This window comes from Olea europaea, chromosome 5, assembly GCF_002742605.1.
Source record: "Olea europaea var. sylvestris chromosome 5, O_europaea_v1, whole genome shotgun sequence".
Classification (NCBI taxonomy): Eukaryota; Viridiplantae; Streptophyta; class Magnoliopsida; order Lamiales; family Oleaceae; genus Olea; species Olea europaea.
In genome coordinates, this window is record NC_036241.1 from 16,201,698 (window position 1) to 16,217,882 (window position 16,185).

Below are 16,185 nucleotides of genomic sequence, written 5' to 3' on the forward strand. Positions count from 1 at the left end.
GATATATTCAATTGAAATTTTTAGAAATCTTCATAGATTTTATTAAACAGTTGTACTATACGTGCATAATAGTTTTAGATAATAGATTAAATATACATTATGTGGTAATATATGATTGGTGAGAATTAATTTATTCAACCAAGTAAAAAAAAAGTTCACTCTTTTTTTACAACTTATTTATATGTAAACTATTATATAATTGTATATGTATAAGTAAAGGATTGATAAAAGTCAGCAAAGGATTGAAAGGACTCTCAACCAACAAACTGCTACATTAACCTCTCCCATTGAAGCCTGCAAACAAAAAATAGATTCAGTTCATAATGAAATAATGACCCTTCTAGCCAAACGACTCCCTTTTGATGACCAAGAAAAAGAAATCAAACAGTTAAAAAATCAGTTGACTCATATGGAATCCCAAGCCTTCTTTCCTTCCAGCATAAATTGGCCTTCCTCTTCATTAACACAACCCTCAACATATAGCCTAACAACCTCAGAAAAAACACCAAACTATGGAACCGTCTTTTTGTTCACTCCCGAAGAATACGAAAGAAAGATAAGGCCACCCAAAGTTACAAGAAGATAGTCACAAATGATCAAACCATCAGAATCTATAGACAATCCTTTACAAAGACCATCATAAATGATGATTAAAAAAAAAAAAAAAATCTATCTCCACTTTCCTAGAAAAATGCAAAATTCATGACCTAACAGCACACAATCTTCACCCATCCTCATAACCGATGAAACTAGCTCTGAGTCCTATGAATCTTCAGATGAAGATTACAATCCTTTATACATGGTTGACGAAACACAAAGGGGTCCAAAAGTTGAAAAATCTTCCTAGGAGGCATAGGAAGATGATGATTTGCCTAACATAGAAGAAGGCCAAACAGTTACAATAATTACTATTCACAACATAGTAATTTATCTAATAATTACTATTCACAACATAGTAATTTATCTAACAAGTTTACTCTTGATGATATACCACCTTCTCAATGGAAACCAAGGTTACAAGAAATGTTGCCATGGAGCACTACGGAATTAACGAAACCTGATATGACTCATAATGTGGTCGTTAGAGGAGTTCTGGCCAGGCTCACGGGCTTCATGAAAGAATGGTTCATATATCTTGGAAGCTATAGACAATGACAATGGGCAAACATCCAAGATTTTGATAATTTCTTTGAAAATCTACATTGGGAGTTTTGTGGAAAACCAGACCATGCTAAAGAAAGGCCCGCGAAGAATTCTTCCAATTAAAGTGTTGTTCCTACAAGCCAAAAGATTTGTCTTTAAAGAAATCATGAAACGATATTATATTCTTGGAGGAATTGATGACACTAATCTCAAACAGGCATACCTTGAATCTCTTCCACAATCCCTTGGCCAAGAAATTTGGAGAATTATGGAGCTGAAAGGACAGGCGCTATCTCAGACATCTATTAGAGAGCTTCACAATTTGGTATTAAAAACTTTGAAGAAACTCTGTAACCCAAGAGAGTTCTTCAGAGATTTTAACATGAACGGAATATTTCAGAAATTAAATCCTTGAGTTCCTTTAGATCATGAGTTTCTAATTTCTCTTGTTTCTCACTGGAATCCGGAGGACTAATATTAGTTTTATCAGCCATGTTAAACCAGCAATTTGAGCAGTAACAACAGTATACTCTGCTTTTACTTCTCCTGAGGATCCTTAACATCAGAAATTGTGCTGCAAACTAAACGATTCGCAACGGAGATTTGCAATCCTAAGAGTCAGGCCCTGTATTCGTATGCCTCAAATTTGACTGTTTGTTGTGGGCTATAGCTAGATTGCATTTCTCTCTAGTTACTAAATTTAAGTAGAATTTATATACTTTTTATAAATTTATATGAAATTAACAATAGAAGTCTCACCATGGGATGTGGAGGTTCAATCTTTACCGTCCCTTACCCATCTCCATGTATTAAAATATATTTTTAAAAGAATACACAATTTAAGTCACCTTAGTCACATAAATAAATAATTATAATTCAAAAAATATATATTTAATATTTCAATATTATTCAATAAAAGAAATATCTAATGTTTTCATATTATAACCAATCAATATATTTAAAATGTAATTATATACTAGTTTTTTTTTATATATATACAATTACAAATTAGATTTTTTTTTAATAAAATCTTAAAATTTTAATATTACAATTTATTTTTTTTCATAGAAATAGTTGATGTAAAAAATGTTATGAGAAAATATTTAATTACAAATTAATCTTTTTTTTTTTAAAGAAAATGAAGAGAAAATTTTAAAAAAAAATTAAATATAATCGTGGACAAAAAATAATATTTTTTTAATCACGATTCTCACGTTTTTAGAAGAAAAGAGGAAAGGAAAATAGATTTTTTTTTAAAAAATAAAAATTCTTTTGATTATTTCATTACTTATAGACTTTTGAAAAGTTTTAATTGAATACATCGTAATTTATAAAGGTATTTCTAAAATATATAAATACATGTAAAAGGTCTTAAAATATCTACATTAAATGCTCCAAAACTTTGTAAATTGTTAAAAATATTTAAAAGTTCCAATTAAATACACAATCTCTAACCATACATTTTATAAGATTCATATTTTTTTTTTCAATTTTCTAATAACATACTTTATTAACTTTTATCAAAATTACCACACAGGCTATATATTAACCCTTCTTAAAAAAAGGGGTTGAATCCCAACCTTGAGGATCTCCCACCACCCCTGTCCTGGAGTATCGTAAGGGAGGTAAATCGCAGGTTATGCCTCCAAGGATACAGGGTGGAAGACTGCTTGTACACTTACACTTACCCAAAAGCCAAATCTATATTTCAGGATTCGAACCCTTGACGCGACAGCCTCAAGTAAAGTTGGATTTTTCCACCCTCTCCTTTTACCACTTGGAGATATGCCCTGGAGGCATATATTAACCCTTCTTATTATTACAAGTGCACGTTATTTGCATAAAAGCTGTATGATATTTATTCATTATTACATTTATGTCTTTAGCTTTTTTTTCATTGGCATTCATATTCATAATTTTTCATTGATTAGTTCACATGTCACCTACCACGATTTCAGCTAAAAGAAAATTCATTAAGATAGACTACTTTCCCATCATATTTTTAAATAAACAAAAAAAAAATAAAAATTTGTAATGAAATATTTCTCTTGTATTATAAGAATAATAAAAATATTTGGACAAAAATCAGCATTAACCAGAAACTTTGCTGATTAACTAAAAATTAAGAACAAGAATGAGATAAACAAAAGTTAAGAATTTAAATGTGAAAAATAAATAAAGGCTAAAATTTTTTAATGCAATTAAAATAAAATTAGTTTTTAAAAAATGTGGTGCGAATGTAATTCTTTAATTTATCAAAAGAATTAGGGGGTTGGCGTATGTACTGAATTGGAATTGGATCGAACTGATTAGTTAGTTTAGTTCGATTTAAGTTGACTTAGGTCCAATTCTCAATTTAGTCCTTGTTTGAGCCACATTATTTTCATGTATTTTGAATCTTCCACTGAATATAGATATGACAACGGCAATGGACTGAATTGGACGGAGATAAGTGATTTATAAAGTCGATCCCAAATAAAATAACCTTAATTTGTTGGTGTTTTGTATTGTAATAGAGATGACTTAAGAAGAAAACGATCAATATTACAATTTCAAGTGCTATGAGATTCGTTTCATTGTCCAAAACACAGTTTTTTGTTCTCCGGTGAATCTTCATTCCTTGCTACTCGTTAAGTTAAACCAATAATACTACAATTGTTCCACCCCGCCGCCTCCAGCTTTCTTTCATAAATTGCAAGTGTGTGGCTGACCATTCAAGGTTCTGTTGATTTCATATTTTGGGTGTGGTCTTTTACTCTGCCAAAACAAACAAATATGTGACCTTGCCAGCCCAAAAGAGGGAGAGTTTTTCAAGAGTCATCTTTGCTTGGGATAAAATCAATGGAGTGTCAACCACAATGTAAAGAAAAGAATGTAATAGTGGCTTATTCCTAAAAAAATAAGAAATGTGTAATGTAGAAAGTAGAAACCATCGGCTCTAAATTTGACGGATTTTGGCTTCGTCTTTCACTCCAACTGTGAAAGTCAAAATACCTGCTTGAAAACCACGATGATCATTTTGTATGTTGGTGTGCGGTAGGGTTGGACGTAGTCCGATTCAGTTCAATGAGAGAAATGAAACGAATCAAAACTTTCAATTGTTTAAGTAGGTAGAACCGTCGAGTCTAAATTTAATTGTAGAACTGTACCGTACCAATTCAGTTCGATTCCGTAGCATAATTAAATTTTTAACATTTACAATAAAATTAAATTAATTCAACTAATGAATATCTCGAACACTAGTTATAAATTATAATGTTTATACATTAAAGCATGAGAAATTATCAAAAAGGAAGGTAGCTGCTGAGAGAAAGGGAAATACACAAATCCTCGAACTCACAATAAACATCTTGAACACTAGTTATAAATTAGTTGGCAAATAAAATAGGGAAATAATCTTTTTAAGATCAATTAATTACTTGGCAAATTTATTTAGAAAAAAAGTAAAATAATTTGGCTTATCCCTACTATATAAAGAGGGGAATGTTGAGAAATTATTGAGGGGAATAGTGTTTTAATCCATTTTATCTCAATGTAGCATTTTTATTTTTATTTTTTTCAAGTGGGGGAGCAAAAACGACGTCGTTTGTCTTAGTATATATTTTATTATACAGTGTACCTCCAAATTTACTGCAACACGCAACTTTCCATACTTCTCACCAAGTTTCATCTATTCACTTCGTGCTCAATAAAAAAAATTAGCTCAATATATTTCTAAAATGTAAAGAGTTAGTTATAAGTAAAAATTTTGTTTCAAGTTTTTTATGTTAAAAAAAAATAAAAATTATCATTGTAGTTAGTTATTATATGTAAAAATATATTAGCTTTAAAAAAAAAAAAAAAAAACTCTCTCTTAAAAAATGAGGGGAATATATATATATATATATATATATATATTTGTGAAGACACAATACCCTTGGTGATAGATATAAATTTTGTTTCCAATCTTTTTTCTTCGTAATAAAACTTAATTTTTCAATTTTAATTGGATTGTATTTATACTATTCTTTATTTAGTTTTCATAACTTTCTTTTATATTGTTTTTATTATATTTTTAAAAAAAAAAATTTTGATTTCATTTTTTTTTATTATTTTCGTTTTAAATGCGATTTTTTCAATTTTTTCAATTTTAATAATTTATTTTTACTTTTAATTATTTCAATTTAATTTAAAAACTTTATAATAACTTTTTTTTGTTTCATTTTATATTTGCCTACCTACTATATAATAATAATAATAATAATAATAATAATAATAATAATAATAATAATAATAATAATAATAATAATAATAATAATAAGATAAAGAGGAAAAAAAGTTATATGAATAAATTGTTGTGCTTATTTAGATATTAGCTTAAAAAATGAGGGGAAAAAATATATATAAGCTCTTTGCCTCTGTGGAGGCACAATACCCTCCGTGATAGATATAAATCTTGTTTCCTGTCTTTTTTCTTCGTAATAAAACTTAATTTTTTAATTTTAATTAGATTGTATTTATACTATTCTTTATTTAATTTTCATAACTTTCTTTTATATTGTTTTTATTATATATTTTCACAAAAATGTTTCTTCTTCTCTTTTCTCTTTTTATATCTCTTTTTATTTTTATATCTCGATTTTAATGTGTTATTGTTCATTTTTTTATTACTTATTTTGTTCTTTTTGTTTGTGTATAAATTCACTTGTTTTTTTTCCTCATGCTTTTATTATTTGTGTATTTTTTTCGCGTATAGATTTTTCATGAATTTGTTTGAAAGTTCCAAACTTTGAAATTGATGGAATTGGTTTTATATTAATTGCCGTGGATATATATAATGTATGTAAACGTAAAATAGATTAGCAGAAGCAAAAGTTACAACGAGTTAAAAGTTTTATAAATGTGTCAAACTTTCAGTGTGGTCTTTTTTGTAGACCATAAACATTGGGCTTTCTTTGTTAATTAGCTGGAAGATGCATCTATCGTCCATTTGTAGTTGTTTTTCCATAACAAAATCAGCCCAACCTATAGTGAGACATCTTATTACGCCACTTAGTCTTAAATTTGTGGTAATGTCCCAATTTTGATGCAGAGAATCGTGGATCTGAATGTTGAGCACAAATTTCGACAATTGCAGAGAATCGTGGATCTGATCTGTTAAGACGAGGTGTTAATGTTATTTCAAATATGGGATTATCTGAAGTGTTTCCTTCTTGGCCTTTTTCATCAGAGTCGTATGTAACCTCTAACCCAAAATGGTCAAATATAGTCATATTTAATTTGAAATTACCGTTATATTCGAATACTAGAACATAACCATCTTGTAAATTATGATGGTCGAAAAATTGTTCCCATCCATCGGCTAGATATATTTTTCCATCGACTATTTCTAATTTGATGGTGACAATTATTATGCCATCATATGCAGTTACTTGTATTGCATCACAAAGTTGTTGCTTCCAGTCATTGACAAAAGATGTAGGAAGTATCTATATTATATATACATATAAAAATAATAAAAATATAAGCATGTGATAAAACATATATTAAAATTTCAAAGAAGCACTAACCAACTGAATATTGTGATTCAGGGAAGGGGTGATGATTCTGAAGAAACTACGTGAGATATCCATTTTATGAGAAATTTATTATTTGTTATGTGGAATACTTGAAGTATGGATGAGTTGAATGAAAAAAATCTGGTGAAAATTAAAGGTATTTAAGCTAAAAAAAAATTGTACTTTGCCTTTTCAATTAAATTTGACAAAAGATTCGCGGGTGGTAGAATAGACAAATTTTTATTGAAAAAACTGTCCTCTTATTATTCCTAAAAATATTTTAAAAGAAAAAAGAAAAAAACCTCCGTGCACTGAGGCCACAATTTTTTTTCGTTTTTCTTTTAACGTGTTTTTGGAAATAACAAAAAGACAGTAGATGTCTAAGTCTTCACGGAGGTAACAGCCTTGCATAGAGTAGCCAAGCAAAATCAACCAAAGTTTTTAGATTGTCTTATTTCTGAGATAACAAATCAATACTTTTCACTAATCAATTATAAATTTCAGACAACATGGTGCAAGAACAATAACATGGTTATCAAATTCATGCATAAACCTCATCGAATCAAATAAAACTAAAAACATCTATCTCAAGTTACCTAATCTCGTCAAAAAAATTTAGATGATTTCTTGCTAATAAATACATGTTATATAACATGAAAAAAAGGCATAATCTAACTCTTTCTCCCAATTTTTGTTTAGATTTTTCCCTATTATATTTGTTTTTATTCATTAGGCATGTTTAAATAAATAATTAAAATATGATGTCTATGCACACTTTAATAAATAGTTGAAGCATGGTGGCTTGTCTATGCATAGTTATGGATAGTCTATATTTCTCGGGGTTAGCATAATAATAATTTTTTTTCCTTTTTCAATGTAGTATATTTTATTAATTTTTTCTATTTTAAGTTTGAGGATTTGCATAACTTGGAGTTGACTTGCTTGCTGTCATAACTTGATTGCTTTGATAGTGATAATGGGTAGATGGACACCTACATTTCCCTAACTCCAAATTCTTGAATCTATATTTTATCAAGGCAACACAACTCTAGACAAATCAAAAATCCCACAGATAGTCATCTCTGAGTTGTCGTTCTATTGCCAAATTTGTGATAAGAATGTTTATAATTGGTTTAAGAATAAACGTGCTCATTCAAGAACGCCGTCCACACAAACACAAGATTCTGAAAAGAAGACAAATTGCGTAAAAGAGTTTTAGGTATAATTATTTGTTGAAATATGATTTTTTGTTGATTTTTTTCATTTCCTTTTCTACATAATTTTAACATACATATTTGGTATTTTGGAAGTCACTACAAGTTATGCACCAGAAAAGGCGAACTATATGTCGTGAGTTTGAAATAAGTTTGGGTTTTTTTTATGTTCATTTACTTGTGTTTTTCCTTCTTCTTTTTTTTTTTTGGTTTTTTAGAACTGTTTATGTTAGCTTTCATCAATCTTATTTTTATGTTTTTAGGTTCTATAGATGATTGTATTGAGTTATACAAGGATGAAAACATTTGTCCTGAAAAAGACTCTGAAAAAGAATATGTAACATAAAAAATTCCTAATATTTTACGTGATTTTAAAAGAGTTGATTCCAACCGAATAAATTTACGAGATATTCCGATCAAAACTTATATTCTTCGATCATGTATAATTTGTAAATATTGCGTTGCAAAAAAGTTTCATAAAGAAAGTAAGGGCTTTTGTTGTTGTGAAGAAAAAGTTAGATTACAGTAAAATAGTGTTCCCTGAATTGTTTGAGTTATTTACTTCTACTTCATATGAGACAGTTGCTTTTCAAAAAGTTGCTCGTAGTTATAACAATCATTTTGCTTTCACTTTTTTTGGTGTTAAATATGATAAAAATGTGCAGAAATAATAAAGGTATATATACATTTAGAGTTCAAGGACAAGTGTACCATTTTATAAATCCATTGTTACCAACTGATGGGAAACCAACATATTTATAGTTATACTTCTATGATACTGATAATGGAATCACTAATAGACTAAAAAATTCTGACATGTTATGTGAAACAACTTTGAGAAAATTGATAGATGTCTTAAAGATGAATCTATATTGCCGATTTTTTTCAATCATTAAGTGAAGTTTCTGATTTTGGTTCATATCATATTGTGCTTAGGTGTGATCCAGGTCTTGACCAAACACTGTATAATATGCCATGGTGTGAGCAGGTAGCCGCAGTGTGGGTTGATGAAGACCCATCTACAAGCTTTTAAAATCGTGATATATTAATTTATGGATATTCTAACACTTCATATAAAGTAAATTACTATTATGGCTGTTATGATCCACTTCAGTATCCATTAATATTTGCCTATGGAGAACCTGCATGGTACGAAGGTATCAAAAAAAGTCAATTTGAATACTTCTTCACTCATGGATGAAAATTTTATACAAATTAATAATATTCACTCTGCAGAACAACATTTGGAAATGGAAGATAGTGATAAGTTTTATCATCTGTGAAATTGTTTTATATGTAATAAAGGAGTATGTAATTATATTGTCCTTCTCAAAATTTTTCTTCATATTTCTTTTCAGTATTGAAGAAAACGAAGAAACGAATGAATATATCATGTCGCGAATATTATTGTTACAAACTTTAAGTGACGCACAGGCAGACTTTTGCAGCAATATATAGTAGATATGCATGTTAAAATTGAAACCACAAGATTGGACTATTTTTGAAATAATCAAAAGATTATAATAGCGGAACTTTACCAATGAATTATAGATAGTGTACAAAGTAGTGAGAATGTTGGGAATCTACTTATACAAGCACAGCGAAAAATTAAAATAATTTCGATTCCCACCGAGAATTCCTTTGTGTTTAGATAGAAATCGTGATAAAGATTGTACCTTTGAAGAATTCTGCAAGCATTTTACTTTTCTTTTCGTTCCTGCAATATTGATTCGCCATCCACAACTGTCCAATTGTTCAGCCTTCAACGGTGATCCACACAGAGAACAAGATTGCAACTACCAGAATTTTCTCCTCTTGTGCTAGAAAGAATAATTATGAGAAAAATAATATGGAATGAAAACCCTAGCCACGTATTTATATAAGCCCAAACGGGCATGGCTCGGTCCGGTCCAATATTTAATTAATCCATTTAATTAAATCCGGTCCGTGAATTTCAAGTATTCAGTTTCACCACTAAGATAAGGAGACTTACTTCACATTTGGAATTGCACAAAAAAGACTATTCATCTCAGAGAGGTTTGCGAAAAATTTTGGGAAAACGTCAACGATTACTGGCTTATTTGTCAAAAAAAAATAGAGTACGTTATAAAGAATTAATTGATCGGTTGGATATTCGAGAGATAAAAACTCGTTAATTTAAAGAGTGATATCATTTAAACTTATGCGTTTCAATTTTGATGAACTTCTTTTTACTTTCAGCAATTCATGGAAGAATGACTCGGTAAAAAACTTATGATTGCACCAATCCAATTAATTAATTCGGGCCTATAAATAACCAACCCAATTAATTAATTTATCCAACGATTGTTAAATTAATTAATTGACAAATTTGCAATCTTCTAATTCTCTTTTGTATGCGACCCATCAGGTTCTCAATCACGATGCCTAACGACGTGAAATATTATTTTGATCTAATCAAAATTGATAAATTAAAACACCCTTTTAATTTATCATCAATTTACACTCGCCGTCCCAGATTGACATCTAACAATGTGTCAGGGCAATACATGTGACGGGAAATGTCACGTGGTATGACAAAACTAAACTCATTTGTTTACCGTGAAACTATAATCCCTTCGTCAATATGATCCGATCAATTACGAGATACGAAAGTGTGTCAATCTCGATTAAGGATCATATCTTTCATTCCACTATTAAGTCAATATAAGTCGAAAACTCCTTTTCGACTTATGAGTATACCTTGGCCAAAGATTTCATCATCGACTTAATTGAATGAAACGCAGATCGTAATCTCCTACTGTCTAAGAGCGTCGAATCATTTATTGATCAATCACAACCTTCATACAATTCTTGACGTACCCGAACGATGTCGTATTAGCGGCCCTTTGCAGAGTAATATCAAACACCGCCAAAGTATGACTGTCCTCATATAAGGTCCCATGACGACCTCAAGTCAAATGACCAATTCCACTACCGAATGTTAGAGATTAACCACTGATACTCAGATAGTTATTCATGTGGAATCTCTCGACGGATCTCCAATGTTTTGTCCTATAACAAAACATCAACGTGTTCATTTAAGTGTCACAACACTTTAACTTGTGAGATCAGTTACTTACTTCACAAGTAAGAAATGTCACACGTGATAGTTTATCCGTAATAACGATATTCGTATCTCGTTATTACTTACAACCATGGACAATTTAAGATTCAATCAGATGTAATTTGTATCTCACAACCATAACTCCTTGTGATTAACAAATTACGAAAATTTGAATCTACGGACTCTATTATTTATTTAATTGTCTATTAATTAAATAATAGATCTGCCATTAAATTGCATTAATTATATATTAAAAGTATTTATGTCCAAAGTGGATTGGACATAGGGCATAATACTTAAAGAGAATAGATGCTATAAGATTGATAAATCAATAGTATTACCAATAGGGTTTATTGGAGGTCCTAGAAATTTAATTAAAAGATATATGGATGCAATGTCTTTAATTCAAAGATATGGAAAACCCGATGTATTTTTAACAATGATATGCAATCCAAATTGGCCTAAAATTAAACAAGAATTGAAACATAATGATGAAATACAGAATAGGCCTGACTTGTTAGCACGAATATTTCGATCTAAGCTTAAGGAACTAAGAACATATTTATTAAAAAGGGAAATTCTAGGGCATGTAGTTGCTTGTGTTTATGCGATTGAATTCCAAAAAAGAGATCTTTCTCACGTTCATTTTCTTCTTATATTTAAACCAAAATTTAAGATTATTAATTCTATGCAAGTTGATGAAATTCTTTCGTGTGAAATACCAGATGAAAAGCAAAATTCTTACCTGCATGCTACTGTGATCAAACAGATGATGCATGATTCTTGTGGACAATTAAATCCTACAAATGTTTGCATGAAAAACAACCATACATGCAAAAATAAATATCCAAAAGAATATATTTTACATACTTCTTTAAGTAATAATTCTTCCTCGCTTTACAAATGTCATAACGATGGTGTTATTGTTAGAGTCAGAGGATACATACTAGACAATAGATATGTTATACCATACAATCCGTATATTTTAGCTAAATATGATTGTCATATTAATATAGAAATATGTTATTCTGTTAAAGCTATGAAATATTTATATAAATATGTATACAAAGGACATGATCGTGTTAATTTTGCTGTGAATAAAGAAACCAATGAATATTATATTGATGAAATTTCAAATTACCAAATTGCTAGATGAATATCTGCGCTATAAGCTATATGGAGAATTTTTAGTTTTGATTTATTTGACATATCTCCTTTTGTAATTTCTTTGCAATTACATGTTGAAAATTCTCAATTAGTTACGTACAATGAAACTGATGATTTATCAGAAGTTGTAAATAAAGACTTTATCCAACGAACAATGTTAACTGAATTTTTTCGAATGAATATTTCTAATCAAAAGGCTCGGACTTTACTTTATAAAAATTTTCCTACATACTTTGTATGGAATACATATTTGCGAGTTTGGAATACTAGAAAAAAGCAAAATGTTATTGGTAGAATGGTTGCTGCTAATCCATCTGAGGGTGAGAGATACTTTTTAAGAGTTTTATCGAGTCATATTAAAGGACCAAAATCTTTTGAAGATTTAAAAACAGTTAATGGTGTAGTAGTACCTATCTATCGCCAGGTTGCATTCTTACATAGTCTAATAACTGTAAATAATTATTGTGACATGTGTTTAATTGAGGCAATTTCTTATCAAATGCCTATATCTCTATGTCTACTTTTTGCTAATGTGCTGATTTTTTGTGCCCCTACAAATCCTAGAAATTCGTGGATTAAATTTAAAGCTTACATGATAGAAGATTTTTTACATACAAGTCAGACAAAGTACGATGCTGAAATTAGAGGTCTACGGTGTATAAATTCATTCTTAGAAGTTATAGGTAAAAGTGTAAATAATTTTTTGATTCACAGATTTCGATATTACTATAAATGACACCGACATGTTAGCAAATATAATTTTAGAAGAAAGTGTAAAGGTTAGTATTGAGTCTGACATGCATTTTACAAAGAGTTTAAATAAAGGACAACAATTTGCTTATGATAATATTTTAGACTGTGTTTTCAACGATAAAAATAGACTTTTTTATTGATGGTCCAGGAGGTACCGGTAAAAATTATTTGTACAAAGCATTGCTTGCTACAGTACGATGTAGACAACTCATTGCATTGGCAACAACATCATCTGGAGTAGCTGCTTCTTTATTATCTGCTGGAAGAACTGGTCATTCGCATTTTAAAATTCCTCTTCAAACAAGTCTTGATATGCGATGTTCGATAAGTAAACAATCTGCACTTAGTTAACTTTTACAAATGACGAAGCTAATTGTGTGGGATGGAACACCAATGGTTAATAAATATGCTTTTGAAGTTTTGGATAAAATGTTAAAAGATATTATTGAATGTGAATTGCCATTTGGTGGAAATGTCATTGTGTGTGGAGGGGATTTTCGTCAAATTTTGCTAGTGGTACAGAGAGGAACAAAAGATAATATTATGAAAGCAAGTTTAGTATTTTCATATTTGTGGCAATACTTTAGACAACTACCATTAACTCAAAATATGAGAGCTAAATTGGATAATTCCTTTTGTGAATACTTACTCAAAATTGGAAACGGAATTGAAAAGGAGCATATATGTCGCATGATTAAGCTTCCTTTAGATATTGTCATAGATTTTGAAGATAAAATTAAATAATTGAAAAAGTTGATCAGCATTGTGTTTTCGAATTTTCGTACTTATAATGACAATTTAAATACTATAATGAATAGAATTATTTTAACTCCAAAAAATAAATATGTAGCTGTGATAAACAATATGTTAGTTAAAGAAATTCTAGGAGATACATTTACATATTTCAGTTTCGATGATGTGATTGATAAAACGTAAGGAGTTATTCATGAAGATTCTTTGAATAGTTTAACTCCAAATGGTATACCTCCACATGAACTTATTCTGAAAAAAATTGTCCTATTATGTTGCTCAAAAATATTAATCATTCAAAAGGTTTGTGCAATAAAACTAGACTTACTTGTCGTGAATTTAAACAAAATGTTATTTTAGCTGAAATTGGATCTGGTGAATATCATGAAAAACAAGTATTTTTACCTAAAATTCCATTTATTTCACTTGTGAGAGATAAACATTCAGTACCTTTTAAAAGAACTCAATTTCCCGTTCGTCCTTGTTTTGCTATGACTATTAACAAGGTACAAGGTCAAACATTAGATTTTGTAGGTCTATATCTTCCTGAACCCGTGTACGTTGCATCATCTAGAACAAAAACAAGATAAAATATAAAAGTTTTGATTAAGCTAGCAGACGAAAATAAATCACATACTTGTTGCACAAAAAATGTGGTATATCTGGAAATTTTGAATCTAACACATTCTATTTAACAAGTCTAGAATTCTAAATTATCCAACAATTAAGCTATCGTACGGTTGTTGCCAAAGTAAAGATTTATACATCATGTTTCAACAGAGGAATAACTGTCAGCTACATAAGGTTAGTTATTTTCATATTTTTTTTAATTATAATAATTTTTGTTTGCTATTATGCTTGATTTTTTTCATCATCTTTTTATTTAAAGCATAAATATGAATATTTAACAATAAATTTATGAGGAAAGAAACTATGTAAAATTGTGATATTATAATGTTGATTTATACTAAGGGTGTGTTTGATTATATTTATTTTTCATGAAAAATATCAGTTTTTCACCCAAATTCTTACTTAGACTGTTTGATTGCTATTTTTTTTCCATGAAAAATATTTTCCAACTTTTGAAAATATGCCTAATTTTCCTTGTTTTTATGGAAAACATTTGTCTTGGGTAGAGGTGGTTTTTATTTTCCATAAAATATGTAAAATATTTTCTTTTCTAGATAATATTTTCCATGCCAATCAAACACACTCTAAAACTAAAACATTGTCAATTCATTTAGGTTTATCATGATTTTACCACAGTTTAATTTTTTCTTATATATACATCAATAATATGACAAAATAAAAAAAGAAAAAAAATAACACAACAAAAACTTATTACATAACCTTTATTTTCATTACATGACCAGATAACTAAGGACGATGATGAAGAAAATATTCATTGTTACAAATTTTTATTCTCATTACATGACCAGATAACTAAGGAGGAAGATGAAGAAAATATTCATTGTTACAAATATCCACTACCATCTTCCGTCTATAAATTGACATCCTATCAAGTGAAACTAATTCTGTTGGCTGCCATAGGACAAAGCATTCTATATATTTTAGTACGAACATTCCACAATTTTGCCTGTAGAAGAAATAGTTTTACATTAGGCTAAATTAATATAAAGAAAAAATTAAATACTATAACAAATAAATAGCTATTTAAATGCTCACCCATTGCTTGCACATGGTAGATAAGGTATGATCTCCACTTGTAATGTTTTAGTTCTATGTTTCCTTACATCCTTTCTGATAGAAAGCTCAGAATTTAGAATGAATGCATGAATTGTACTATGTGTTGCTTTTGCATGTATCACGACTTGATCTGGTATAAGAATACCATTGCTACATTCATATATTTGAAATTTTCATTTAGAAATATTCGCCACAAAAAGATACCAACAATTGTCAAGAAATGAGCATGGAATTAATAGATGCTTGCACGCCATCCATTTACGACCATTTATAAGCGAAACACTATTCGCGTATTTTTCTAATGGAGTGAAGTCCACTTATCCTTAGTGGTTTTGTTTTTCTCTTCTATTAGCCAGTTGAAAATACTAGAACGCTCATCTTCAAATTTGAAATACATTATTGTATAGTCTTTAGAAATTAGGATAGAACCATCCTTAATAAGTCACCTTAGTAACTTCAACTCCAACTCAATACTCTAATAGAGTAAATACATATAAATTTAATTTATTGCTATCAAACATCAAATTAAATTAATTGTAATTACTAAACTTTACTCACCATGGCAGTTACATCTTTTGTTACATCCAACAAAATTTTCAACATGTCCATTCCAATATAATTTTCGCCATCCTCCCAATACGTACTATATAAAAATATAAATTAATATTAGATAATATAATTTACCATCCACAGAATAAAAAAAATAGTATTTGAGCTAATACAATAGAGTTAAATTTGTTACCCTGACGGATTATGCAATATCCAATATCTAATTATGTTGTACTTGTCCTTTGGATAAGCTTTTAAAAGACAATTTTTTCATGACGAA

At 29.2% G+C, this 16,185-nt stretch overlaps 2 protein-coding genes across 2 annotated transcripts; one reads left to right on the forward strand and one right to left on the reverse strand.

Moving 5' to 3' along the window:
* Positions 1 to 6,137: 6,137 nt before the first annotated feature.
* LOC111394316 (B3 domain-containing transcription factor VRN1-like) lies at positions 6,138 to 6,755 on the reverse strand. The gene is made up of 2 exons (XM_023020065.1): positions 6,693 to 6,755; positions 6,138 to 6,611 (listed from the first exon to the last, which is right to left on the reverse strand). Exons 1-2 carry the CDS (start codon positions 6,753 to 6,755, stop codon positions 6,138 to 6,140), a joined length of 537 nt encoding a protein of 178 aa, XP_022875833.1.
* Positions 6,756 to 11,364: 4,609 nt separating this feature from the next.
* Positions 11,365 to 12,135, forward strand: LOC111394317. The gene has a single exon (XM_023020066.1). The coding sequence runs from the start codon at positions 11,365 to 11,367 to the stop codon at positions 12,133 to 12,135; it is 771 nt and encodes a 256-aa protein (XP_022875834.1).
* Positions 12,136 to 16,185: the final 4,050 nt, after the last annotated feature.